The sequence below is a fragment of the Biomphalaria glabrata genome, chromosome 2, assembly GCF_947242115.1.
Source record: "Biomphalaria glabrata chromosome 2, xgBioGlab47.1, whole genome shotgun sequence".
Lineage (NCBI taxonomy): Eukaryota > Metazoa > Mollusca > Gastropoda > Planorbidae > Biomphalaria > Biomphalaria glabrata.
Genome location: NC_074712.1, coordinates 38,987,251 through 39,014,880, shown reverse-complemented (window position 1 = coordinate 39,014,880; position 27,630 = coordinate 38,987,251). Strand labels below are relative to the sequence as shown.

The following is a 27,630-nucleotide window of genomic DNA, read 5'->3' as shown; positions in this document are numbered from 1 at the left end:
GACCTATTTCATTCTATGAATGCAAATGTTCAAAAATGCTATTAAAACTTCCAGGCGTTCACAATATATGTACATAGTCTTCAAAATATATTTTTACAAATTTCGCCGATAAAAAAAAAATCAACTTCCACATGGTTATGACAACTAGGCCAGTCTTTACTCCCCCCCCCCCTCCTCAAGCAGTCAAGCCCCCTAAGTCTATATTTAAAAGGATTGGATTTTTTTATTGTTGACACAATCGTGGCATACAGACCCTGACATGTTTCTACAGTAGACCGTAGCACACCAGTTGCATTTGATCATCAATGGTAGCACTCTGTTCAAATGACAGGGAAAAAAGCGTAAGTAATTAAACAATTTTTTGAAAAACAATATTTTAATTATTTCTTAAAAAAAAACAATTTCTAGATAGGGCCTATGTATGTAGGCCTATGTAAAATGTCGTAATGGGCTGCATGTGGGGACCAATGTGTTGCACTGTATACTTTTTTTTTTAAAGCAAATAATAAAGAGAATCATATAATCTCTAAACAGGTATTAAATAAATGTATCAGTTTATAAATTATATAAAATATTTAAAAGTAAAATATGTTTAAAAAAAGTGCAGTATACTTGGACTAAACGACAATAATACTACCACACCCAAACATTCGTTATATTGTATTATGTTACACTCTATTTGGCGTAGTCCTATCACCGCATGGGCACATGGGATTCGTGAAACATTCAAATAAATAAACACTGCACTCCTCATTAATCTTCGGAATCAATGACCTTGTCATTAAGTAGACTCTAGATCTAGATCTACATTTCAGATCGAATCTAGTTTAGAAATCTAGCTTCTATCTTGAAAATAGATTGTCACTAGTCTACATCTAGCTCTAGCTGACTAAAGTTTATTAATTAGGATAGGCCTACATCTTCTATCTAGATTATTCTATATTGAGTCTATATCTAGATCTAGAAAAACTCTATAGCTAGTCTAAATCAGACTCAGTAGATCTACTATCTATTCAATATTGAATATACTTCTACTTATATATCTACTTTTCAACGCCAAGACCTAATATACCAATATAATAATAATAAGGCTTGTCAATGAGTCCGAAGATTAATAAGGAATGCAATATTTTCCGTGGATACGCAGCCCCAGCTGTGACCTATATATTTTCCCACAATTATAGCAAGCATAACCATTGTCCGCCTATGGTCGATTAAGATTTTCTTTTCGCCGTCTGCGTCTGTCCTCGGCAGCAGGTTTCCTTTTGGTCTCAAATGTGCATCCCGCGGCCTTCGTGAGTGACCTGCAGCTGTCTGTCTCGTTCTGAGACCGCATGCAACCAGGTGCTCTCTTCTATGCCTGCTATGGCATGTAAGCGCCTAAGCTAGTCTTTCCGTGGGGCACCTCTGTTACGTCGACCACCTTTTAGCTCACTGCCTAGAGTGGCAGTCTAGAGAAAATTCTAATTATCTTAGATTCTAGTTCTACTATATTTATAACTTAGATATATATTCTAGAAGTAGATCTATACTGATTCTATAGATACTATTCGAATTCAACTTGAATATTTATAATTATATAGATTACAGATTATAACTAGATTGTATTTAGATCTATGACTATTATGACTAGGCCCATGTGTGAGATCAATTTTTCAAAGCAACTATAATTAATGGACTTCATCTAAAATAAGTTTATTCATACATTCACGTGCGATCTTTTAATATTTATAAGCTTAGCATTATTTTGGACCAATGTCTCACAACGGCTGACAAGAGAAATCAGGTATAAACATAAGGAGAAAACACGATCCCTAAACTCAAGAAAACATTAAGAAATTAAAACAGACACAAAATAGACAGTGAGATTCATAACAAACGAATATTCACAATTAATTACAGAAACACATCTTTTTAAAAACACCTTTTAAAAAATCATTAAAAGTTTTAAAATCACTAAAAATGTTTATTTCTACAATTATTTTTGTGTGTGAAATTGTGTATCGGAAAATTCCGGGTACTTGAAGTAAGCTAGTCCTAAAAAAAAATTAACAGATCTTGGGTAAAAGACTGGTCAAATAAAGTAGGCCTACTGTAAATGTGTAGTTTCAGGCGCTTGTTTCAGGTCTTTTCTTTCTATAACCTCTATCGGGTTTTATCCCAACTATTCGTATTTTTATGCAGAATTTTTTTCTCTATCAGGCTCACTTCAAATTATGGCCTAATAATTTCAGTTTAATTTTAAAAGAGAACTGAAAAATGCAAGATATATAAGGAAAAATGTACTTCCAGCCCAATTTATAATTCTAGTTTTTAACCAAAGAAACGAAACGCAAAAGCGCAACAAAGCCCATTAGTTTTGTTTGAACACTTTGCATCTCTTTCACAGCCAAAAACAAGGATGGAAACGACTACTGATTGTAGGTCTGCTCATTGTCTTGTTCTTGGTGTCCTTTGGTTTTGTGGTATTGCCTCAGTTCTTGACATACAACATCCGATATAAAGAATCCTTGGGATACTTGACTTCGTTCTACAAGTAAGTTTTATTGTGTTTTAACATTAGAAGCTAATTGAATGGGTCAGTTGACAACCTACATGACTACATGTTTTAAAATTGCCACTTTTTCAATAAAATCATTGTCCCAGCGGCCATATACGCTTCGAAACGTGGAAGCTTGAAAAGAGGCTGAGCAATGATCCTGATGGCTGAGAAGGATCCTACGATTAAAATACCGAGATAATGTTACCAAAAGAGAAATATTTTTTCCGCACAGGCATTCGCCATCTAAGGGAAGTGGCGACTGAACTTCGATTGACATTTGTGAGACATAGCATTAGACAAGACGAAACACGTGAGACGTAGCATTAGACAAGACGAAACACGTTAGACGTAGCATTAGACAAGACGAAACACGTGAGACGTAGCATTAGACAAGACGAAACACGTGAGACGTAGCATTAGACAAGACGAAACACGTGAGACGTAGCATTAGACAAGACGAAACACGTTAGACGTAGCATTAGACAAGACGAAACACGTTAGACGTAGCATTAGACAAGACGAAACACGTTAGACGTAGCATTAGACAAGACGAAACACGTGAGACGTAGCATTAGACAAGACGAAACACGTGAGACGTAGCATTAGACAAGACGAAACACGTGAGACGTAGCATTAGACAAGACGAAACACGTGAGACGTAGCATTAGACAAGACTAAACACGTGAGACGTAGCATTAGACAAGACGAAACACGTGAGACGTAGCATTAGACAAGACGAAACACGTGAGACGTAGCATTAGACAAGACGAAACACGTGAGACGTAGCATTAGACAAGACGAAACACGTGAGACGTAGCATTAGACAAGACGAAACACGTGAGACGTAGCATTAGACAAGACGAAACACGTTAGACGTAGCATTAGACAAGACGAAACACGTGAGACGTAGCATTAGACAAGACGAAACACGTGAGACGTAGCATTAGACAAGACGAAACACGTGAGACGTAGCATTAGACAAGACGAAACACGTGAGACGTAGCATTAGACAAGACGAAACACGTGAGACGTAGCATTAGACAAGACGAAACACGTGAGACGTAGCATTAGACAAGACGAAACACGTTAGACGTAGCATTAGACAAGACGAAACACGTGAGACGTAGCATTAGACAAGACGAAACACGTGAGACGTAGCATTAGACAAGACGAAACACGTGAGACGTAGCATTAGACAAGACGAAACACGTTAGACGTAGCATTAGACAAGACGAAACACGTGAGACGTAGCATTAGACAAGACGAAACACGTGAGACGTAGCATTAGACAAGACGAAACACGTGAGACGTAGCATTAGACAAGACGAAACACGTGAGACGTAGCATTAGACAAGACGAAACACGTACAAACCAAAGTCAGACTTAACACGAAAGCGAAAATAGAAACGCACAAACATGGCCGTCCACGTTTAATCCTAGCGTCAAACGTTTGTGTCTATATTTCTTTGAGCTTCAGAAACTCTTTCTCCTGGCGTCACAGCAAACGTTTGTGTCTACATTTCTTTGAGCTTCAGAAACTCTTTCTCCTGGCGTCACAGCAAACGTTTGTGTCTACATTTCTTTGAGCTTCAGAAACTCTTTCTCCTGGCGTCACAGCAAACGTTTGTGTCTACATTTCTTTGAGCTTCAGAAACTCTTTCTCCTGGCGTCACAGCAAACGTTTGTGTCTACATTTCTTTGAGCTTCAGAAACTCTTTCTCCTGCCGTCACAGCAAACGTTTGTGTCTACATTTCTTTGAGCTTCAGAAACTCTTTCTCCTAGCGTCACAGCAAACGTTTGTGTCTACATTTCTTTGAGCTTCAGAAACTCTTTCTCCTGGCGTCACAGCAAACGTTTGTGTCTACATTTCTTTGAGCTTCAGAAACTCTTTCTCCTGGCGTCACAGCAAACGTTTGTGTCTACATTTCTTTGAGCTTCAGAAACTCTTTCTCCTGGCGTCACAGCAAACGTTTGTGTCTACATTTCTATGAGCTTCAGAAACTCTTTCTCCTGGCGTCACAGCAAACGTTTGTGTCTACATTTCTTTGAGCTTCAGAAACTCTTTCTCCTAGCGTCACAGCAAACGTTTGTGTCTACATTTCTTTGAGCTTCAGAAACTCTTTCTCCTGGCGTCTACAACGTATAAAATGACAAGTCAACTAAAATTAAATGAAGAAGATTTGGAACATGTTTAAGTTAAACTGTGAGTAATTTTTATTTTTAAAAGTTGCATTTTATAAAAGTGCACTTTTACGATTTGGTTGTCATCCCCTTGTGGGTGTTACCCGGTGCGGCCAGCACCCACCCCCCCACACTCAGTGACACCACTGCTCTACTGTCTCAAATATGTCTCACACTTAAGTATCAGACCAACCAAACCCCCTTCTTAGCATATAATTCTTTAATCTGCGCTCTTCTTAATAGGCGAGGCAGTGCGTTATCGACTGTCGGAAATTGGTAATTGTCTTAATTGTTTTAGTCGGGTGGAGGGCCTTATTAGTAAAAGTTTGAGAGAACACTAGCACACTTCCAATAGTTTGACGGTAACAATAGCTCTAGACCATAGACATAAGTAAATATAGACTGGCCGATGAGAGTTTTATGAAACGAACATTTGTGACTTGCAATTTTGTGTACTTTATTATACAGCATTTATGAGCAGTATAAAAGTTAAATATTCATATCTATTTCAGCCATAACCTATATAAGTATTCACTAGTGTTTTGTTTAATCTCTAAGAATGAAGATCATGCAACTTTTCATAATTCAGAAATCCGAATACAATAGATATACATGTTTTCAAGTTACATGAAGTTACTTCCTTCGGCCAGTCTATATTTATGTATGTCTATGCTCTAGACTCTACTAGGTCCAGATCTTTCCCAAATAAACACAAATATTGGCCTCTGGTTTACAAGTTAATCTTATGCTTGTAAAATAAATGAAGCCATCATTTACATTGTTTATAACATTGCTTCCCATTAGGTCAAATGTTTCTGTTCATTAGGTCCACTAAATCTTTTTGCTTATAGGTCAAATCTTTCTGCTCATTAGGTACCCTCAATCTGATCAGTTCCACTTCCTGCTAGGTCGTCAATATAATGTTTTTTTAGATTCACTACAGTTCTTCGGCTTAACCACCACTTGAAAATATCGTTAGAGTTGAGTCAAATGGTCTTGAAACTCTAGGCCACCAGTAAAGAACAAAAGCTCCCTTTCTCCAGCCTGATTGAACAGATTGTTCGGTTTGAAAGAGTTGGTGTCTATGTATCACACCACTGTTTCCAGAAGGCCGAGCACACCATGCACCCCCGCCATATTCTTTCTCTTGTTGCCATGGTTGTAAGGGCTCTCGTTGCAACTCCGACCTGTCCTATGAGAGTGCTCTCGCACTTCTAAGGCGCCCCTACGGCCCATTTTTGGCCTAATAGCTTTCTCTTACGACAGTTTGCTACCTAGGCACCTCTATGAGGCAGAGTAGCCGGTGTCGGCTGACATCAACTGAATCAAGGATTCTATAAATGGCTTTCTACCTCTGTTTTGATAACATAGCTCTATATCTAAATTGTCCGTAGATCAAGAAAGTACAAAATTGTATGCATTATTTTTGTAGTCAATACATTTTAAATATCACTGTTAATAATTGCATTTCTTTTCCTACCAGCCTTTCTTTATTCAAGTATGCAAGTCCACTCAAGGCTGGTGACCCGTCAGTTTTAACCACCTCTGTGTTATACCACACCACCTTGAGCCTGCATAACATCACAGAGCTACGCGTTAAGTCACCTCTTATTAACACGACATGGCCTACCACTGTGCTAAACAATGCTTCCACGTCTCTGACTACAGCAGCATCGTCACAAGCGTCTTTCACCAAATCTGAGTCCGTTTCTCTGCCACCTTCAAGCAATGTTCCAACTTCTTCATCGGCTTCCACGCGCAAGAAGTATCTCATCTATTTGTGTGATTCCAAGAAATATTGCTTCGGTCTGGGGGATCGCCAGAGAGGACTAGTCAGCGTCTATTTACTTGCGGAAGTGACCAACAGGACGTTTGGACTGGTGATGACCTCACCTTCAAACTTTACAGAGTTCTACCAACCTTCTCTGGTCAACTGGGAAATACCAGAGGCTGAACTTCTTGGAAAGTCTACCATTGTTTTAGAGGTTAGTGCTAGTGTCTTTCTGTCGCTTCTTTCTTCCAGCAGGTTCTCAACCTTTGAAATTCTGCGACCCTTTTTACGATTTCCAACTATCCGGCGACTACATCCGTAAAACTATTTTCCTTCCTAAGCCTAAGTAACTTTTGCTAGAGGTTAAAAATGGTAAGTATAATTTAAATATCTGAAATGTATTTTCATTGTTAGAAACCGAATACAGCTAGAGTTTTCTATTTATCACTAAACACTATGTAGTTAAATTGTTCTGGCTAGGATCTTGTGTGCTGTTTAAATTCAAGACTATTTCATCAACTAGTCCATACTAGCCAAAGAACATTACAATGAACAAGATAGAGTTAGTCAAGACTTCGTGCTACTTCAAATGATACTTTGATTCACAAATGGGATGCTTGTCTCGTCTACTTCTCCGCCTCTGACACTATTCAACCTTTCTCTAAACTTTCGCCATGTTGTTCTTCATCTACGCCTTCTGCTACGTCATTCGTCTGTCTGACTACGTCACTACTTTTACCGTCGCTAACAAAAAAAAACAATGCACAATATACCAAAACTGTCCATAACTAACACACTCTCTAACTAAACTAGGTCACTACATTATATCTTATGTAACATATTTTTTTCTGCTCACAATTAATATGAAATCTTATCATTACGACTTACTTTTATTTACTTTATCAACCGCGTATTCATCCTATTCATGTTGCATATTGATGTCACATAATAGTAGGTCAATTGGTTCAAAATTGTTGCGATAGTTTGTGCAAACACGCAGACGTCAGTGCGAATGTTGAGCATCCTTCACTAAATGAGGAATACTCGGAGCGGTCTTTGTAAAAGCACAATGAATGTAATCTTCTGCATCCACTACATTATAGCTTGATAACCTGTTCTGCAAAGATATGCTGTTGGAAATGGAAGAAAAAGACGCTACACAATCTCAGACAGAACGAGACTTGACTGCAAACACAAAAGAAAATTGGAGTAAAAACAAAAAACTAACTACAAATGAAAAAATCTCTATAAAAAAGTCAAGCTTTGCAAGTTAGAATAGACAAAAAAACCCAACTAACTACAAATGAAAAAAGCTATATAAAAAAGTCAAGCTTTGCAAGTTAGAATAGTGCAATATTCGGAAATAGAGCAAGAAAATCCGAAAGAATCACACTAGCGGAGACGTTTTGAAATGTTTTCTTCAAAAAGTTTTAACAACCCATATTGTTGCATACGCCTATCGCAAAAAGGTCTGCTTTTGACGAGGTCCTTTTAGAAGATGAAACGACGTCTCTTAATTAAGATATTTTAATATAATGTTTTTAAACATTAGAGGGTTAAAAACCAATAGGCCTAGTACAAACTACCGTCAAAATGTAGGAAATGAGTAGGCGCCTAGGAAAAAGCAAAGGAAATCCCTCGGGCGCTTCCATATTTTTTGTATAATCAAGTTTCTAAAATAACTTAGTATGTAGGAATGCCGTTGTTTTTTTTTGTTTGTTTTTTTTAAGTTTTTAAAGGATAATGGAATAATTAGAATTCATATAAAATATTTAAATATTTAAGATTTTTAAAAAATTAGAGTAATTTTTTTATAAATTCAAGTCAACCTTGGAAGAATGATTTGGCCGCCCCTTACATTCGGCCGCCTGCGTGCAATGCACACATTGCACAATAGGTAGCGGCGGCCCTGACCTTGACAACAATATATGTAAATTTTTAAAAACTTTTCTACTAAAATTGTTGCTTTGTTGTACATTTTCGTTACTTTTGTATGACATGTCATAAGATTAGAACCAGGAATCATCTCGTTATTTAGTTGTTTTATTGTGCGTTATTGTTTGTAGTTGTTTGCTAAACATATGTTGTAGTTGTTTTATTGTGCGTTATTGTTTGTAGTTGTTTGCTAAACATATGTTGTAGTTGTTTTATTGTGCGTTATTGTTTGTAGTTGTTTGCTAAACATATGTTGTAGTTGTTTTATTGTGCGTTATTGTTTGTAGTTGTTTGCTAAACATATGTTGTAGTTGTTTTATTGTGCGTTATTGTTTGTAGTTGTTTGCTAAACATATGTTGTAGTTGTTTTATTGTGCGTTATTGTTTGTAGTTGTTTGCTAAACATATGTTGTAGTTGTTTTATTGTGCGTTATTGTTTGTAGTTGTTTGCTAAACATATGTTGTCAGTACTTGACGTAATAAAACCTTTGAGTGTCCTTCACCTATCCCATAGTCCATTGAACTGTTTGGGCACCACACATGATCTATCGATCGTCTTTCTCCATTATTCTTTGTCTCTCTATAGTAATTATCTTCTCTTTTAAAGTAACGTCTGTAATTTATAAGATAAGATAAGGTGGAATCTTTTTCAGTTAAAGGCGACTCTTTGTGTCTTCCCATCTCTTTCTTCGTCTGCCTCTTCTTATACCTGGCACTGTTCCCTGAAGGAGGAATCTACTGCCGAGGACAAACGTAGACGGCGGAAAGAGAACCTAAACCGACCACCGGCAGACAAAGGTTACGTTTTCGCTGGGTGCGGCAAAATATATAGGTCAAAGCTAATCTTCTGACTTGAAATTACGTCCTAAAGTAATTATGAATACCCACAGATATGTTTGTGTTTTTTTTTTTTTTTTTGCTTTTGTTTTTGTCTATGTTGATTCTGTGAGTCTCTCTTTGGTTGTGTAACAATCTTAGACAGTATCCACGAGGCTGAGTACTGTACACATGTTCTGGTGTACGTAAATGTTTGAACGTGCTATGATTCTAGGTCATTTAAACCTTTGTTCATGCACACGCTTCTCTAAACAAATATTCCAATATACACTAAGCACACACAAGCGTACAGCGTTTCTGTGTAATCTTTGACAATTTTAATCCACGAACGGGGTTACTGTAAAGCATATCACATTTCAAGTGAATCAAATATAGAGTAGAGTCACTATTGCGGAACAGTTTGCAGCTACTTTTAGTTGTCAATTTTTTGCTCCGTAATGGTTAGACCTATGGAAAAACTAAAAGTATTTAGGCATTGCCCATCCATTTTCCGATAAAAATAGACGCATTGTTTAGTTTTTCTACAGATATTTAATTTTTACATTCAAATCGACTGAGATATGGTCAGTCACAATTACGGAACAGGATTTTTTAAGAAGTCACAATTGCGGAACACGGTAAAAATGTCACAACAAAGCCTATATAAAGCATATATTTATTAGTCTTTACCAGGGGCGTAACTAGGGATTTGGGGGCCCTGGGGGATTGACCTCTTTGGGGCAACTTGCATTTTGACATTCGACATATGACATGAGATAATGTACGCAAAAATATATAAACCCCAAATCAAATTGGTTCAGTATATCAGTAAACTTAACAAAAAGTAATCATAAAGATTCTTTTAATGAATAATACCGTTGTTTATTAGTTAAATAATGCACAAGTGACAAATCTCAATTCATATCGCTTCACGTCGTGCATTCTGTGCAGCTAAGATATCTATAACACTCATCTACAACGATACTTTCTAGTATTTGTGACTTCACTGACATTAAAGCCATGATAAGCCTTTCTTGCGTCATTGTGCTCCTGAGATAGTTTTTGATGAACTTGAGTTTTGAGAATGATTTCTCACATGACGTAATGGAAGTGGCCTGAGTTATCTGTATTCGGGGGAGGTTGCAAAGTTTGAGCACACGTAATTCCCATATGAAGCCTTTTTCCTCAATATGTCTATTGGTGATTGTAATACTGTTTGTTGATGAAAAGTGCTCGTGCATTAATGACATCATTGAAAAAGCAATTTTCCATTTATTTCATCATACAAACAGGAAAAGTAGCACAATTTTGACAAGCGTGTATTCATCTAACAGGTGTCTTGGTTCAAGAAGAAACCCAAAGGTATCCATTTTCTTTCCAGCCTTTGAAATCTGCCCTTCAACTCCATATGAAATCTGTCCAGCACATCTGTCGCAACACGTTTGAATTGCAGTTCTATTGACAGTCCTTCATTAGAACTCAACTTCCCATCAAGTCTTTTCTTTCTTCTGGTTGTTTTGATTACAGGGAATCCATAGTATTCACTACCTTTTTTTGCTTTTTCGATGGATTGGGTTTTTGTCAGTTTCTCATCATTTTGCAGAAAGCATGAAAGGGTACTAATTTCTTTAGCAGCTTCCCGTATATGCAGTCCAGACTTTTGTAGTTTCTTCCGAACTATATTAATTGGGCGCAGGAGCTTTGACCAGAATTCAAGATAGGCAAAAAATGCCACTGCATGAAGAAGATTCTGTGCTAATATTATATGGTATTACGTCATTGTTGGTTGTTTATGTTTTGTGCGAAAGCAAAAGGATTCAGAGCATACAAAAGTGGGAAAGATCCATATCTCGTTATGCTCGAGTATAGAAATACTCCGATAAGTGGACTGCCGTATTCACCATCAACTGCTGACGAGTAGAAGACTCAGGGAATCATTCCAACTGATCACAAACTATTGAAACCATGGGTAGCTGAAAATGCAGAGACATTACTCAACGAACGACAGATGAAAAGCAAAGTGAAATACGATGCAAAAGCAAGACTACCTAAAGATTATTCTGTCGGAGAGTTCGTCTAGGTCAAACATGGCAGAAAGCAGTTGTCATAAAAAAACATTCAGTACCCAGATCTTACATCATAAAGACAAACGATGGAAAAACATACAGAAGAAATTAACGCTTTTTTAATAAGAGTTTCGATGAAGTCAACTCTGGTTACTATGATACCGATGAAGACAATGAACTGCAAACTGTTGGAACAAAAGAAACAGACAGTTATAGACCAACGTCTAGAGAACTTGTTGTGCCAGTCAAGACAACCATAAGTGGACGAATTGTTAAAGTTCCTAGTAGACAGGGCCGGCCTTAGGCCACTGCAGCCTATGCGGTCGCAGTGGGTGCCGCGCTTTCATAGGCCCCGCGCTTATTCCAAGTGTACATTATTAAATTAAACAATTATAACGTATATAAAAGAACAGGGTTTTCGCGACCTCCTGATTTTCCAGGACCTCCAGGAAATCTCAGGAAAAGGCAAAATATACGATAAATATACGATAAAGTCCTGAACTTTTTTTGAATTTATTCAAATCTCCTGAAGAATAGACGAAATTGACATTTTGGGGTGCCCATAAATAAAAAGTGGCATTGCGAGCTTTCATTTGATAAAAATTTATTGCAAAGACGAAAGTAGGCCTATTTTCTAATTCAAAAAAAATAATTTTGACATTATGCTTATGCCTACCCAGACTAGGCCCCGCGCGATCCGTTTCGCATAGGGCCCCGCAAATGCTAGGGCCGGCCCTGCTAGTAGATATCACTCTTAAGAACTTTAAAAGGAAGGGTGTGATAATAACTTGAAAAGGAAGGATGTGTTAATATTATATGATATTACGTCATTATTTTTTGTTTAGGCCTACGTTTTGTGCGAAAGCAAAAGGATTAGATGTAAATAAAAACAGAGTTTCCATTGGACTGAGGAAAGGTGAATAAAAGGGTAATAATTCTGAAATTATAGACGCCAAACCCGAATAATGGACAATTTTAGCATTATTAAGAATAACTTTTAGATCTGTTATACTCGATTCTGTAAATTTTGCTTCAAGGTTAGTGTTAATATAATACTCGCCATTTAGATCTATTATTAGTAAAGGTAACAAGATACCTGGAATTCGCTGTATATCATGCAGTTTTATTCGTGGCAACAAAGTTTAAAATGGGAGTCACATATGCTTATAAAATGTCAACAAAGTCAACGTACTGATAGACCTAGATCTAGGTTTAGTCTTTGTGATAAATTTAATCCATAAATGTTGAAAAAAAAAAGACACCCGTTGACACTATTTGTCAATCAAATATATTAATGTATGTATTTACAAATAAATTTCGGACACCCATTTGGGGGACCCCAGGTGGGGGCCCGGTGGGATTTTAAAATCCCCCGCCCCCCTAGTTACGCCACTGTCCTTTACATTAATTTTATTTTATTAAAGCTTAAGACAACACATTGTCACTTTTAAATCCTTTACCTCTTTAATTTAATTGACGTCACACTACCCTGATTTTCCTTACAATGTTTTATTTTCCACTAATCTTTAATAGGGTTTGTTGCTGAACATAAAAATTATATATGTGTCAGACGCGAATAGCCCAATTTTCAGTAAAAGAAATTACAAAAGTCATTTCTCTTCAGAAGAAGTTACGAAGGCTATATAAAATACAACCACAGACCTATATATACTACAATAAATATAGTGTTTTGATTGCTAGTTACGATTTATCTAGGTAGGTGCTGTTTTACTATTACATACCAAGTAATAGAGTTTAGAAAAACCCAGGTTTGTTTCTTGTGCAACGCTATTAGCTAACACCTCATATCATCTCTCCATTAGTATATTTAGATCTATAATCTAATTCTAGTCTAGATCTATATATAAAAATCGAATAGATCTAGATAGTAATAGTATAGATTCTATCTTGAGACTAGATTGCCGAGTGTAGCCTATGCAATGCCTATAGTCAGTTTTTTTTAGAAAAAAGTCTAGATATTAATAAAGACCAAAGTTTTTTAATTATTAGATAGGCCTATAGACATAAGACAGATCTAATAATACTGTAATACGTTTACTATACTCTATACTTAATCTACTAAACTAGAGATCTATCTATAATCTAGTCAATCTAGATCTATACAATATTCATTATAATACTTCTACTTATAATGACTTATTTAATAAGTTAGTACTTATACTTAGATCTATTATAGTTTATTAATAGATTTACTTTTCAATGCCTAGACCTAATAATAAAATTGCGAATGATGTCTATAATGACTGATTATTTTTTTTTATAATAACAGGCCTACTAAATCTAGGTCTATACTCTACTTAAATCTAGTCTAAAATAATGACTAAGACTCTAGATGATTGAGAAGTTCACATAGAAGTGTTTTTAATAATACGGCATGTCGGCTAAAAGTATATAAAGTGCTTTTTTTTTTTGTAAAAATAAAAAAGAGGCTCCGGTACTCAGTGATAGATTGCCTAACTTTCAACTAATAATAAATTAACAATTAACGTTGAATTACAAGAAAAGTAATCATTTTTTCCCGACATTGAAAAAATTTAAGAAACTAGAACAGACACAAAATAAACAGTGACATTCATAACAAAATAATATTCAAAATTGATTAGAGTAACACCTTTTTAAGTAATCATTTAAAGTTTAAAGTCACTACAATTTTTTTCAACAATTATTTTGTGTATGAAATTGTGTATCGGAAAATGCCGGGTACATGAAATAAGCTAGTCCTAAAAAAACAACACAGATCTTGGGTAAAATACTCATCAAATAAAGTACTGTAAATGTGTAGTTTCACGCGCTAGTTTCAGGTCTTTTCTTTTTATAGCCTCTATCGGGTTATATCCCAACTACCCGTATTTTTGTGCAGAATTTTTTTCTCTATCAGGTACACTTAAAATTATAGCATAATAATGTCAGTTTAATTTAAAAAGAGAACTGAAAAATACAAAGATAAATAGGGAAAAAAGTGACTTCCGGTCCAATACTTTTTAATCAAAGAAACGAAACGGACTAGTCCAACAAACCCTAATTTTTTTTTCTTTTTTGTTATATTAATATTATATAGGCCTATATGATATTATTTGATATTATGATTTGTCCTCTTTTTGCTGGACGTCTGGTAATCATAAATTATATATAATATGTAATATTATTCTCTAAATGTTTTTAAATTATGTATACTAATACAAACTCATATTTAAATTCCGATAATCTAAATCACTATGTGAATATTAAGCTAAATGAGCAGGTCAAATAAATAACATCTATAGTGTTCCACAATTGTGACTATCTTTAAAAAGGTAAAAGCTGGGTAAACACTTCCCAATTTTTTTTTTAATTAAATTCCTGGTAGATGGCTACGAAATGAAGTTTTCCCACATCCATTTATAAACCGAAAAATAGGTGTATCATGCAGGTGATGGGTCATTATCATTTTTAAAAAGACTATGCGGTTCTCCTGGTACGTGAAAAATAATGGACGATTCCACACCTGTCAACTTTAACCTGGAGTCAAAATTAATTATCTGCTGTGAAAGGAAAACCCTTACATTGGAAGTGTAGAGAAATGGACCATGCGCAGTACCGTTACAGTAGTTTAGCAGAAAATTTCAAAATAAAGTAGATTTTATCTAATTTCGACGAGCTGTTCCGCAAACATGCCTGCTCGCAATAGCGACTCTACTATTATATTTTCAACATTTTGAAAAAAAAATGTAGGTAAAAAAAATACTAGTTACCGCAATGCTAACTCGGGTGTGTAAGTTCTTCTTCGATCTAACTCCTACATAGATGGTGTTGCGTGCCAATGTGTTATGACTGCTTTTCATTCTGGGTATTCTCCCATAGTCTTTGATCAACCTAGAGCAGAGGTGGGCAAATTATGGAACGCGGGCCACATGCGGCCCGCCGAGGTGTTTTATGCGGCCCGCCGACAAATACAGAAATCAGGTGTGCCCACAGTATATAGATATAAAAATAAATAAAGTGTAACAACTGATGGAGCTCGATCTTTGACTGAGAACCATAAACTTGAAACAGGAAAGTTTGCACAAAGCTGCATATAATTTCAACATTAAATAATTACAAATACATAATACAAAATAGTAATGAAAGTTGCTAGAGCTGGGGAGTTAACCACGGGTAATTCTAATTCATGAATCAATAATCCAATGCATCCTCAAGCTTAGCATGGGAAATGGCAAAGGAGAACAATATAAAATCTCAAGAATTAAATTGTTATGTTATTTGAAGGACTGTGACTTTGTTACCAATATTTCTAATAAAGAGTGGAAGACAAAATTTCATGTTTTTTCAAATTGCAATTGCAATTGATTGTTTACATATGAAATGCAAATGCATGTTCAATCTTTTCAAACAAGGCTTTCCCATTTCTACAGGCAAGCAAAAAAAAAAAAATAGTTTTGTCATTTTCCTTTGCTAAAAGGTGAAACTATCTTTAGTGAAATGATTAAAAGTACAACACTTATTAAGAAAAGCCGACTCAGCTCCAGAGGACATAACTTAAAGCAAAGAGAAGTTCCGTCAGCACTACCACGGGAGTTTTATGGGTGCCAGGAGCTGTATTTCCACATAAAAAAAACTTTGCTGCTGTTCACACTATTTTGGTACACATACATCTGTTCTTCTTCGTTCTCATTTTACATGTTGAAGGGTTCAGATCAGTAATTTTATATCTGAGATGAACCGCGTAGTGGTTTCCAGATCAGGTAGTTCTTCTAATAGTCTTTGGAGAGTCTTGTTCGGGTCCCCTGATGTAGTATGCACCACTGTAGGACATGGTCAGCATTCTCTGGTGATGCTCCACAAGGGCAGGCTTCGCTCATCCCTACATTTAACTTCCGTAACATAAATTGTCTCATTCGGTGAGCAAGCATTTTTTTGTGGAAACTAAACAAGTATAATCACTGGTCAATGTTGACTGACTGTAATTTGACAGCAGTCACACACAGAGGTAACAACTAGTAAGATAGTTTCACACAGTTAAGAAACATTATGCACGAGTGTAAGAAGTAAAATACTGCACATTAAGTACAACTGCATATTTGTGGGGATATTGTGATATAAAAAGACAACAGCAATTTTAAAAAATCGTAATACAGTGTATATATGAAATATAAGACATTCTACACAGCAAGCTTATCTTTCTAATATATATATATATATATATATATATATATATATATATATATATATATATATATATATATATATATATATATATATATATATATATGTATGTATGTATGTATGTATGTATGTATGTGTGTATGTATGTATGTGTGTATGTGTGTGTGTGTGTGTGTGTGTGTGTGTGTGTGTGTGTGTGTGTGGCCCGCGATTCCCAATCCTTTTTTTTTTTAATGCGGCCTTCGATACAAAAATGTTGCCCACCCCTGACCTAGAGCAACGTCAAGGCAGCAGCTGCTTAGTTTTGGAGTTGTCTCTCCTAGATGAACTGCTATCCCTAACTAACGAGCTTCATCTACCCGCGTCTAGAGTTATGCTCATTGCTCGCTATGCTTTGCAATAATTTATCTGAAATGTTTTCAAAATATTTTAATTAAATATTTTAACCACTGGAGTTCTTCTATTAATCCTCATGACTGCAAACCAAGTTGGTCCGCGGCTGTTTATTTGAAACTCACAGCTAGCTTTTATATCTATGGTGCTTCCACCATCCACCGCATTGGGGACGTGCTTGGAACAAGATGGTAGGCTTGGTAGCTCTCACCAGAAGTATGTCACAAATTTACACCCGCAATGCCAATCTCAAAATGTTTCTGCATGTAGTAATTATTAATATTAGCCATATTTTTTTTATCTGACAGGGTCTAGGAGGAAAGACAGACTTTAAGCTTGAATCCGACGATTTCAATGCCAACTTTACTCAAGATGTCATATACATCAGGACCAATCAGAAATTCCACTATAATCTCCTGAAGAACCCCATCTACAAAGACAAGTTTCCAGAATGGGCGCGTCCTCCTTACTGGAAACTTTACCAGACCGGCTGGATGCGTTTAATGCTGCCTACCTCCTCCCTGCGCAGTTACCTGAATGAGATGCTGGTTCGGATCCACGACATCATGAGGGAAGAGCATCAAGTCTGGGAGGTCATCAACTCCACCGCTTGCTGCATGAAATCAGAAAAATGCGCCAACATTTCCTGCAAGAATGAAAGTCTCCTAGAATGCTGCAGGCACCCTGGTGCCACCAACAGCAGCTCCACCCCAACAGCTTGCTCAAATTACACGTGTTCAAACAGCTCATCTCGGTGTTCAAACTCTTCACTGACACGATGTTTAACCAACACATGTGCTCTTTCGCTGACCTGTAATTCGTCCGTCTGCGACAGTGTCGAATGTTCACCGGTGATCAGACAAACAAAATGCATTGATAAGCTCGGAATGTTGATTACAAAGTCTTCCGACGTTAACCGGACGATTTCCATGGCAAACAATTTGTGCTTATCACCGCCTTTGACTAAGCCGCTGACAGCGACGAGGGAGTCTATCCGGAGTAGCAAGCACTATGAGCCAGTGAACCTAAACATGGTTTGTGTTCACATTCGGTTGGGGCACAGTAAGACTATGCCATTTGAAAACAACGTGAGAAATAAAGTGGGCGAAGAGAAAGCTGTTTGGAAGTTCTTAACTCCCTATGTTAACAACGGTTCTCATGTTTATCTGGCTACAGACTCTGAAGAGGTTAGTGGGAATTGTAGTTAATATTTAAAAAAAAAACTTAACTGGCATATACTTTAAGGAATGGTGATTCGAGAAAAGAGGGGTTTAAGTTAAAAAAAAAAAACAAAAAAATTAAGTTAAGAAAATGTAATAGGCTTTGTTAAATTATCAAGCTGAACTATAAATCCTTTAATGGTCTAAAAAGTCTATATGTACAATATGTAGGCTATTTATGTGCTTAGCTCACCATTCTTGAAAAATACATTTATTCAAATGTATTTTTTAATTAAGGTTACTACCACAATTATCTAGGTTGAAGAAGTTCTCCTCTCATATCCATCATGTTTTATCTGCTGATTTGTAGGACAAATTTGTTAACTCTTAAATAATGCTATATGACTATGTGGGCATTTTTCCCATAGGAGGAAGAGATTCTTAACTTGAGACCTCCTAGGCTACAAAACAAAGAGCAGATTTTGTTGTACTGTTTCTTAAAGATTAGAATGTCAATATAGACCCAGTGGTTTACAAATCATTTTCAGTTTTTTATTTTTTTTTATTTTATATTAACTCACTGTCTGTCTGGGTGGAATATTTTACACGTCATTTCTCCCACTTCCCAGTCTAGGATCAAGTTGAAACTTGACACAAGTTGACCTATTCATTCTCGATGACAGCACATGAATCAATCCAAAAATTAACCAATTAGTTAATGAATTAGTCGTAATTATTTAATTTTGTTGTTTATAGACATCTCTCAGCTAAGGGGAGAAAAGTCTTGTGTAGAAAATCAGGCCGTTCGTTAATTAGTATTTAAATGGCTCAGTGGATCTCGTGGCGGCTTTCCAGCGTGGAGGCTTGAGACCACGAGTTCGAATTCAGACCCGAGCAACTTTAAAAAAAAAAAGCCTTTGAAATAGCAGCACGTAAACCTTCTCCCAGAGACCCGCCGCCCCCCACCCCCAACTGCTCTACAAAATTGATTGGATCATAGCGCACTAAGCATTCTATATACATTCAAGTTGTGCTAAAGATAAACAATAAGTAAAAATATTTCCAGTCGCACAAATTTATCATTGTAAGTCTACACTCTAGATCAATTAAAACAAGGTTTCAAAGACAGTTCGTGTGGAGACGCAAAACTCGAAATCTTCCCCCCGAAGTGGTCCGCTATGGCAGGTTTCAATATTTTCAGAAAGACTCTCAGAAACTATAAACTATCAACAACTACATCCCTATCTCCGTGGATACAAAAAGAAGGGACAGGCTCATGTCGAAAGTGTTGTTGATACTGTTGTAGTGTTCTATTACGTTGATTTTCCTTTAACAATTTTTTTTTATAAATGTAGGTAGATTTTATGACAGAAATTTTTTTTTATTTAGTAATACAATTTGAAAATAAAATGTAACAAAAAAATCTAAAACCGTTTGCATATAAATGTTATGAATGTGGTAAATTGTTTCCAGTGTTGTTGTTTTTTTACGATTAATAGTGAATAGTTGTAAAAAAAAATTATTATTTTTATGGAAAAACTGCTTGCATAGTTGATTTTAAATTTTTCGCTTTCAGAAAAGAAAATAGTTGGTGTTGCATCAGAACTTTGAAAGGTCTAAAATATCAGGATGTCGGATTTTCAATATCTTTTCTAGTTTACGAGATCTAAACTGGACGGACGGACGGACAGACCACACAAAACTAATAGCGGCGATTCCCCTTTCGGGGGGTCGGGGCCACTAAAAAATGATTCATTCGAAATAATTAATGCAATTTTACACAATAGATCTATAATCTTTTGTTTTTTTTTAAGTATTTAAAAATATTTTTTACTTGTTTAACTTGCTGGTTTTGTAATATAAAAATATGCACCTGGTGACCGAAATCCTAGTTATTTTTTTGTTTTTTTTAGGCATTTATTTTGCACACGCAAAAAGATATTTACCCGAGCTCATTTTGGAAACGACTAGCTATTCGAAGAGTTGCTTTTATGTTCTGTTAGTTCTAAATGTCGATGTCGATTTGAATAGACTTTACTTGCTCCCTACAGAATAAAAAAAAACGCAGCTTACGTCGTTTTCTTCTTCTGTGTAAAACTATTGGCCTACTATTGGCTTAGAAGAAAATGTTTGTGTAACTTCTCAAATAGTTACGCCCAGACATTTCATATTACAGTTAGTATAATCATTATGGCTATAGAATAAACAGGTGATGCTAAATCTCTAGGTTATAGGGTAATACATGGACTTTATACATTGACGCACTTTTCATAGCACTTATAAACTTAATAGCGTTAGTATTCTAAAGAAGGTTCCATCAAATCCATTTTCGGACTAAAAAGTCGGAGCAGTAATGTCTGAATGTAAATTTAAAATTTCTTTTAATGTTTGGATTTATATATTGCAATAATTTATCAACGAAGTAAAATATGACACTGTTCAGTAGGATCATGTTAATTATACTAAGCTATCTAAAGTGGGAATTGTTAGTCATTTGCTGAGAAAAGACTATTTAACCTATTAGATTTATAATTGCCATCAATTTGATTTGGAGGTCAAAATAAATTTTAATAAGGGTCAAACTGCATTGGATGGTTGTACATTATGATGAAGGGAGTCCTCTATGAGCCCATTCTAAAACCATTCCAATCAAACATAAGATTCATTTCTGTCTCAACGTAGAAGTGTTTTTACTTCAAATGTTTACTTTGTTTCATTATTAAGCAACTTGAAAAAAAAACGTGTAACAATTTATGTATCACCACTCTTAATATAATGTCCAGCACCTGGCCTGCTAGATATTAAGCCCGGCGAAACTGCTCTTACTAACAGGTGAAGGGGTGAAAGCGGATACCTGGCACCACAAACCGGGAGCTCGGGGCAGATTGAGTTCGTCAGTCTAGTAAGGCAATTCATCTAGGAGAGGGGTAATCTGACTTCAAACGTGACCTCACGATGGCTGTGCTTCAAACCCCCGCTGCCTTGCGGTACTGAGGCTTCAGGAGACAACCTCGAGGAAAAATCAGGAGTGAAGCCTCTTAGGCGTTGGGAATAGCAACTATGACATTCCCTCCGGTAGCTTCTGCAACTGAGCTGGTGCCAAATGTAATGCGAAGCGTTCTTTTGGATCACATCAGCAAGGTCGAGAGAGGGACACTTTTAGCTAAGTCGAGGAAACCCTGGTGCTGCTGCAAAGCGGCTAAAACAACACGGGAGACAACAGTTACGGGTTCTGCCCCGTCTCAAGACTAAACCAAAACCAATGACTCATCTGGGCGCATCCATTGCCTTTCGAGACTAAAGGAGCCATATATATATACGATGTCAGATGTGTGGCTGAGTGACAAAAGTCTCTTGGCTACCTATCAAGTTGGCTCGAGTTCCAAACCCTACTAGGGCAGAGTTGTGTTTGCTGAAGGCCTAAAGATAGCACGCAATACCTTCCTCCATTGGCCGATATGAGAGATTAGATCATTACACTCTTAGCATGCTCTAAGCATGAAAGCTGCACTATAAAATGGGTATTGTCGATTTAAGTATTTAAGTGCAATTCATAAATATTAGTCGCTTTCAACTTGTTCTGATCCAAACTAATTGATATAACTACGCTTGACATAAGTTTTCTTTCCTTTAAAGTATTTTTTTTTATTTTGCTTGTTTTGTTTTGTTGTTGTTGTTGTTTTTTTAAGAAAGTGTAAGCTTATAGTAGAATTTAAAAAAAAAAAAACTATAAATATTTGTTCACCTTTTTAAAGCGGTACAACTATCAACCAATTTAAATGACATTTCATTGACTTACGTACTAAGTTACACAACGACATGTGACTTATTGACAAAGCAATCTAAACATGTGACATTGTTACTGACACAAAATATAATGACAGTGTTGTTACGACAGGACACTGAACGCTCTATGAATATTTATTTCAGGTTCGCCAAGAAGCCAAGAGATTATTTGGTTACAGACTACACATTAGTACCATACCCATAGTACATATTGCTGCAGTACAGGAAGGACAGGACAAAGTTCTAGGCTTTAGGTAATGACTAACTCCTGACAGAGATAAGAGATTGTTTATTTCTAGGCTTTGAGTAATGGAAAACAATGTCAGTGGGTTAAGAGTCAGCTGAGATAAAACATTGGAACTAGATCTAGCAATGATTCGTGCTGGGTGGCCGTTTTTTTTTTATACGTTTAGACTTGTATTGTAATATGAATTTACTGCAAAAATATTTGCAACATTGGTCAATGTCCCTAAGGTTACGATGACCCAGAAGAATTCAAAGGCTGGAGCTCATCTAGCAAAGGAAGTGACTTCCTGCTTTCAAATCCATGAACTAATGACATCCTCACTTTCAGACTCATGAACTAATGACATCCTCACTTTCAGACCCATGAACTAATGACATCCTCACTTTCAGACTCATGAAATAATGACATCTCACTTTCAGGCCCGTGAACTAATGACATCATCACTTTCAGACTCGTGAAGTAATGACATCCTCACTTTCATACCCGTGAACTAATGACATCCTCACTTTCAGACTCATGAACTAATGACATCCTCACTTTCAGACCCATGAACTAATGACATCCTCATTTTCAGACTCATTAACTAATGACATCCTCATTTTCAGACCCATGAACTAATGACATCCTCACTTTCAGGTCCGTGAACTAATGACATCCTCACTTTCAAGCCCGTGAACTAATGGCATCCTCACTTTCAGACCCATGAACTAATGACATCCTCACTTTCAGGTCCGTGAACTAATGACATCCTCACTTTCAAGCCCGTGAACTAATGGCATCCTCACTTTCAGGCCCGTGAAGTAATGCCATCCTCACTTTCATACCCGTGAACTAATGACATCCTCACTTTCAGGTCCTTGAACTAATGACATCCTCACTTTCAGACCCATGAACTAATGACATCCTCACTTTCAGACCCATGAACTAATGACATCCTCACTTTCATACCCGTGAACTAATGACATCCTCACTTTCAGACTCATAAACTAATGACATCCTCACTTTCAGACTCATGAACTAATGACATCTCACTTTCAGACCCGTGAACTAATGCCATCCTCACTTTCAGACCCATAATCTAATGACATCCTCACTTTCAGACTCATGAACTAATGATATCCTCACTTTCAGGCCCGTGAACTGATGACATCCTCACTTTCAGGCCCGTGAACTAATGGCATCCTCACTTTTAGGCCCGTGAAGTAATGACATTCTCACTTTCATACCCGTGAACTAATGACATCCTCACTTTCATACCCGTGAACTAATTACATCCTCACTTTCATACCCGTGAACTAATGACATCCTCACTTTCATACCCGTGAACTGATGACATCCTCACTTTCAGTCCCGTGAACTAATGGCATCCTCACTTTCAGGCCCGTGAAGTAATGACATCCTCACTTTCAGACCCGTGAACTAATGACATCCTCACTTTCATACCCGTGAACTAATGACATCCTCACTTTCAGACCCATGAACTAATGACATCCTCACTTTCATACCCGTGAACTAATGACATCCTCACTTTCAGGTCCGTGAACTAATGACATCCTCACTTTCATGCCTTTGAACTAATGACATCCTCACTTTCAGACCCATGAACTAATGACATCCTCACTTTCAGGCCCGTTAACTAATGACATCCTCACTTTCAGGCCCATGAACTAATGACATCCTCACTTTCAGACCCATGAACTAATGACATCCTCAATTTCAAACCCATGAACTGATGACATCCTCACTTTCAGACCCATGAACTGATGACATCCTCACTTTCAGACCCATGAACTGATGACATCCTCACTTTCAGACCCATTATATCTTTCTATTATATCTTTCCTTTCAGATCTATAACATTCTTGTTTTCAGACTCATGACTTGGTTACTTCCACACACATTACCTCCTTGCTTTCACACACGTCACCCATGATTTCACACACGGCATCCTTGCTTTCACACACGTCACCCATGATTTCACACACGGCATCCTTGCTTTCACACACGTCACCCATGATTTCACACAAGGCATCCTTGCTTTCACACACGTCACCCATGATTTCACACACGTCACCCATGATTTCACACACGGCATCCTTGCTTTCACACTCGTCACCCATGATTTCACACACGACATCCTTGCTTTGTAACATTCTTGCTTTACAACATTCTTGCTGTCACATACAAGGCGTTTTTGTTTGAACACACATCATTCTTGCTGTCACATACAAGGCGTTTTTGTTTGAACACACATCATTCTTGCTGTCACATACAAGGCGTTTTTGTTTGAACACACATCATTCTTGCTGTCACATACAAGGCGTTTTTGTTTGAACACACATCATTCTTGCTGTCACATACAAGGCGTTTTTGTTTGAACACACATCATTCTTGCTGTCACATACAAGGCGTTTTTGTTTGAACACACATCATTCTTGCTGTCACCTCATCTGTCTTTCTGGTTCTTGTTACTTAATAGACCAACAATTCTACTAATAACTGATTAACCTTACACTTTCAATGTATTCTCAGGCTAACGTTAATGGAACAGCTGCTTCTGGCCACGTCGTGTTCCACTCTAGTTGTTAGCTACAGTGGTTTCAGCATGAAAGCTGCACAGTTTAGGTATATCATGCAGCCAGGAATCGGTCAACTCTTTATCTACAGAAATGCCAAAGTGTGGCCTGTGAATGTCGGTAGTCTGCTTTGATAACACTGCTTGAAGAGACTCATTTCTTTGATCACATTGTTTATATCTAGGAAGAGACTCATAGCTTTCATTTGGAGTAAAGCGAACAACTTGGAACGAATTCAGCGTTTATAGGTGGAGTCACCGAACCAGGCCCTGCCTACAACTTGAGCCCTACAACTTGAGCCCTACAACTTGAGCCCTACAACTTGAGCCCTACAACTTGAGCCCTACAACTTGAGCCCTACAACTTGAGCCCTACAACTTGAGCCCTACAACTTGAGCCCTACAACTTGAGCCCTACAACTTGAGCCCTACAACTTGAGCCCTACAACTTGAGCCCTACAACTTGAGCCCTACAACTTGAGCCCTTGGTCATTAGGAGTTTGTCGACTTAAATAATTCTGCGAAAATTCCGAGAGTTGCTCTTTAAAATCAATCAAGGTCTAACTCCGTGGGCGTCTAGGTATCTGAAAAGGACTTCAGTGTTTCACATTAGATGCCCCCAGATATTTTCTTTATCGTCAAACTCTTGAATCCTCCAGGGCTAGGGTTAAGCCTCTATCAGATGGTCAGTCCAAGGCGTCGCCACTGTTGGTTAATTTAATTTGGATCAATTTGAACCATTTTGGAATTAATTGTTAATTCTGAGAAAAAGGGCCAAAATCACTGGATGAAGGAATATTAGATTCAAATGTTTATGAATAATGTTATGAATACTACTGAGAAAATTACATAAATACATTGGGACTAAAATGGAAATACTAAGTATTATTTTATTTACTGTGTTTTTTTTTTAATATTCATTGAACTATCGCAAACAATAAAATAGATGCAGTTTGTTTTTGCTAGTCATCTGGAATGAATAAGTAAGTATTGTGTCCACAGCCAGTTTGCTAGGCCACTCTGTGGTCATAGGAAGTAGATCATTGAGTTATAAATAACAAATGGAACAAATGCTCAGTGATTTACTTTTGTTTTGTTTACTACCCAATCATCGCACTTCACGAAGCGAGGCCCGTCAGTCTTGGGGGCTCAATAATGCAAAGAGACTAGCCAAATAACAAACAAACTTGAAGCAAAAAGTAATAATACTTCAATCGGGGCCTGGTCGTGTGGTATGCGCACTGGACTGGGTGAATGTCGAGACTTAATTCAAATATACAAAATATTTGCAACCAGTGAGATAATAATGTTCCTCGATTAAACACACGGCATCCATACAGTTAAATACTGCCTATGTCTTGGTGACGATATTAGGCCCTGCTCTCAGAAAAGCCGACACATGAGTAGAGATCAGACAACTTGAGACAAGCCTTACAATACACATATCACATAACCTTAGGGCTCTTAGCAGTCTAGAGTAGACTGAAGTGTTTCAAGTCTGGGTCTATATCACCAAACTAGAATAGACCATACCTCTAACCAGATCCATTATTCTAGTCTAAATATTCTATTCTAGCAAAATATACGAAAAAGTACTGGAAATCTCCGGAAATTATTAATATCTTTTGAAAACATACAAATCTCCTGAAATATATAGACAAAAATTGACATTTTGGGGTGTCATTCAATATAGAAAACGCCAATCGTGCGCGCGATAAAAAAAACGGCATTATGCAATACCCGTGATCTATGTAGGAAACAGAATTCTTATGATATACTGTATGACTTCGCTACACGCAAAGCTTGTAAAGTAATTCTGTACGTAGTAAAGAATGAATAAAATGCAAACACGAATTTATTTCCTAATAAAAAATCGTAATTTTCTCTTATTATCCGTATCCATACCCAAACTGGGCCCAGCTATTTAGTGACGGGTGAATACAGAGTAGATTACGTGTACTCTTTCCATGACTTCTTTGTCACAATGGTCAAGTCCGGCCCTGTTATTTAGTGACGGGTGAATACTACTTGTTCTCCCCCCACCCCTCTTTTTTTTTCGCCTCTAAATTACGTGGGATAACTCTAGTCCGTCCGATTTGCAGAAATAAAACAGTGATCTTTCCATTACTTGGTGTCCAAACTCTTTGAGTCATGAAGAGAATTATATATATACAGATAGTGGTCGTAGTACTACATGACTTCATCTGTAAGTTTCAGACATAACGTACAACTCAGACATACTCTATCCTCTATAAATACTATATATAGTTATAAGTGTATTCCTCTTTGTTCTATATTACTTTACAGGTGTGTGTGTGTGTGTTGCGGTTTAAACTTTTCAGTTCCGTTTAAATTATTTACCAGGAACATTTAGTTTGCTTACCATAGAAACAAAAAAACACTATCTTTATCCTCACGAGTCACGACTCCAATTAAAGAGAAAATGAAAGAGCTCTTCTTTAGATTGTCTCCAATGATATAAGAGTAAATTTAGAACTCATTACACGCAATTAAAAAAAAAAAACGTGTGAAATAAATAGCATCACGAGAAATATTCCACACATTAATTAGCAATTATTTTTTTTTTTTTACAAAGCTTAAATCAACTTTGTCTGTCACGAAAAATATTCCATACATTGGCTTTTCTTATATTTTACAAAGCTTATATTAAGTAATATCAAACAGATTATGGCGGAATAGGTCTCTTCACCTAGAAGCAAAAATAAATGTTTATAGGCCCTAAAGCAGTGGTTCTCAACACACTTTTGTATGGAGACCTGGGTACTATCGAAGAACTTCTTGAACTCTTCCATTGAAGAAGCCTTTGCACCATAATGGGCATACGCTGGCAATACTACATTACAAATAACTATTTTCTGCTGGAGGCCGGTGTAGACAGCATAGAATAGAGGTTCTCAAACTTTTTTGACCCGGGGACCCCTTAACAGAATCAAAACTTGCCACGGACCCTAGGTTAAAAAAAAACTACATAAA

General features: G+C 36.8%; 1 protein-coding gene across 1 annotated transcript; it reads left to right on the top strand.

The window, feature by feature from the left end:
- The first annotated feature begins 171 nt into the window (after window positions 1-171).
- LOC106052558 (uncharacterized) lies at window positions 172-25,592 on the top strand. The gene is made up of 6 exons (XM_056020468.1): window positions 172-341; window positions 2,390-2,536; window positions 6,208-6,709; window positions 17,177-18,055; window positions 21,959-22,068; window positions 24,594-25,592. Exons 1-6 carry the CDS (start codon window positions 325-327, stop codon window positions 24,769-24,771), a joined length of 1,833 nt encoding a protein of 610 aa, XP_055876443.1. The 5' UTR covers window positions 172-324; the 3' UTR covers window positions 24,772-25,592.
- The last annotated feature ends 2,038 nt before the right edge of the window (window positions 25,593-27,630 follow it).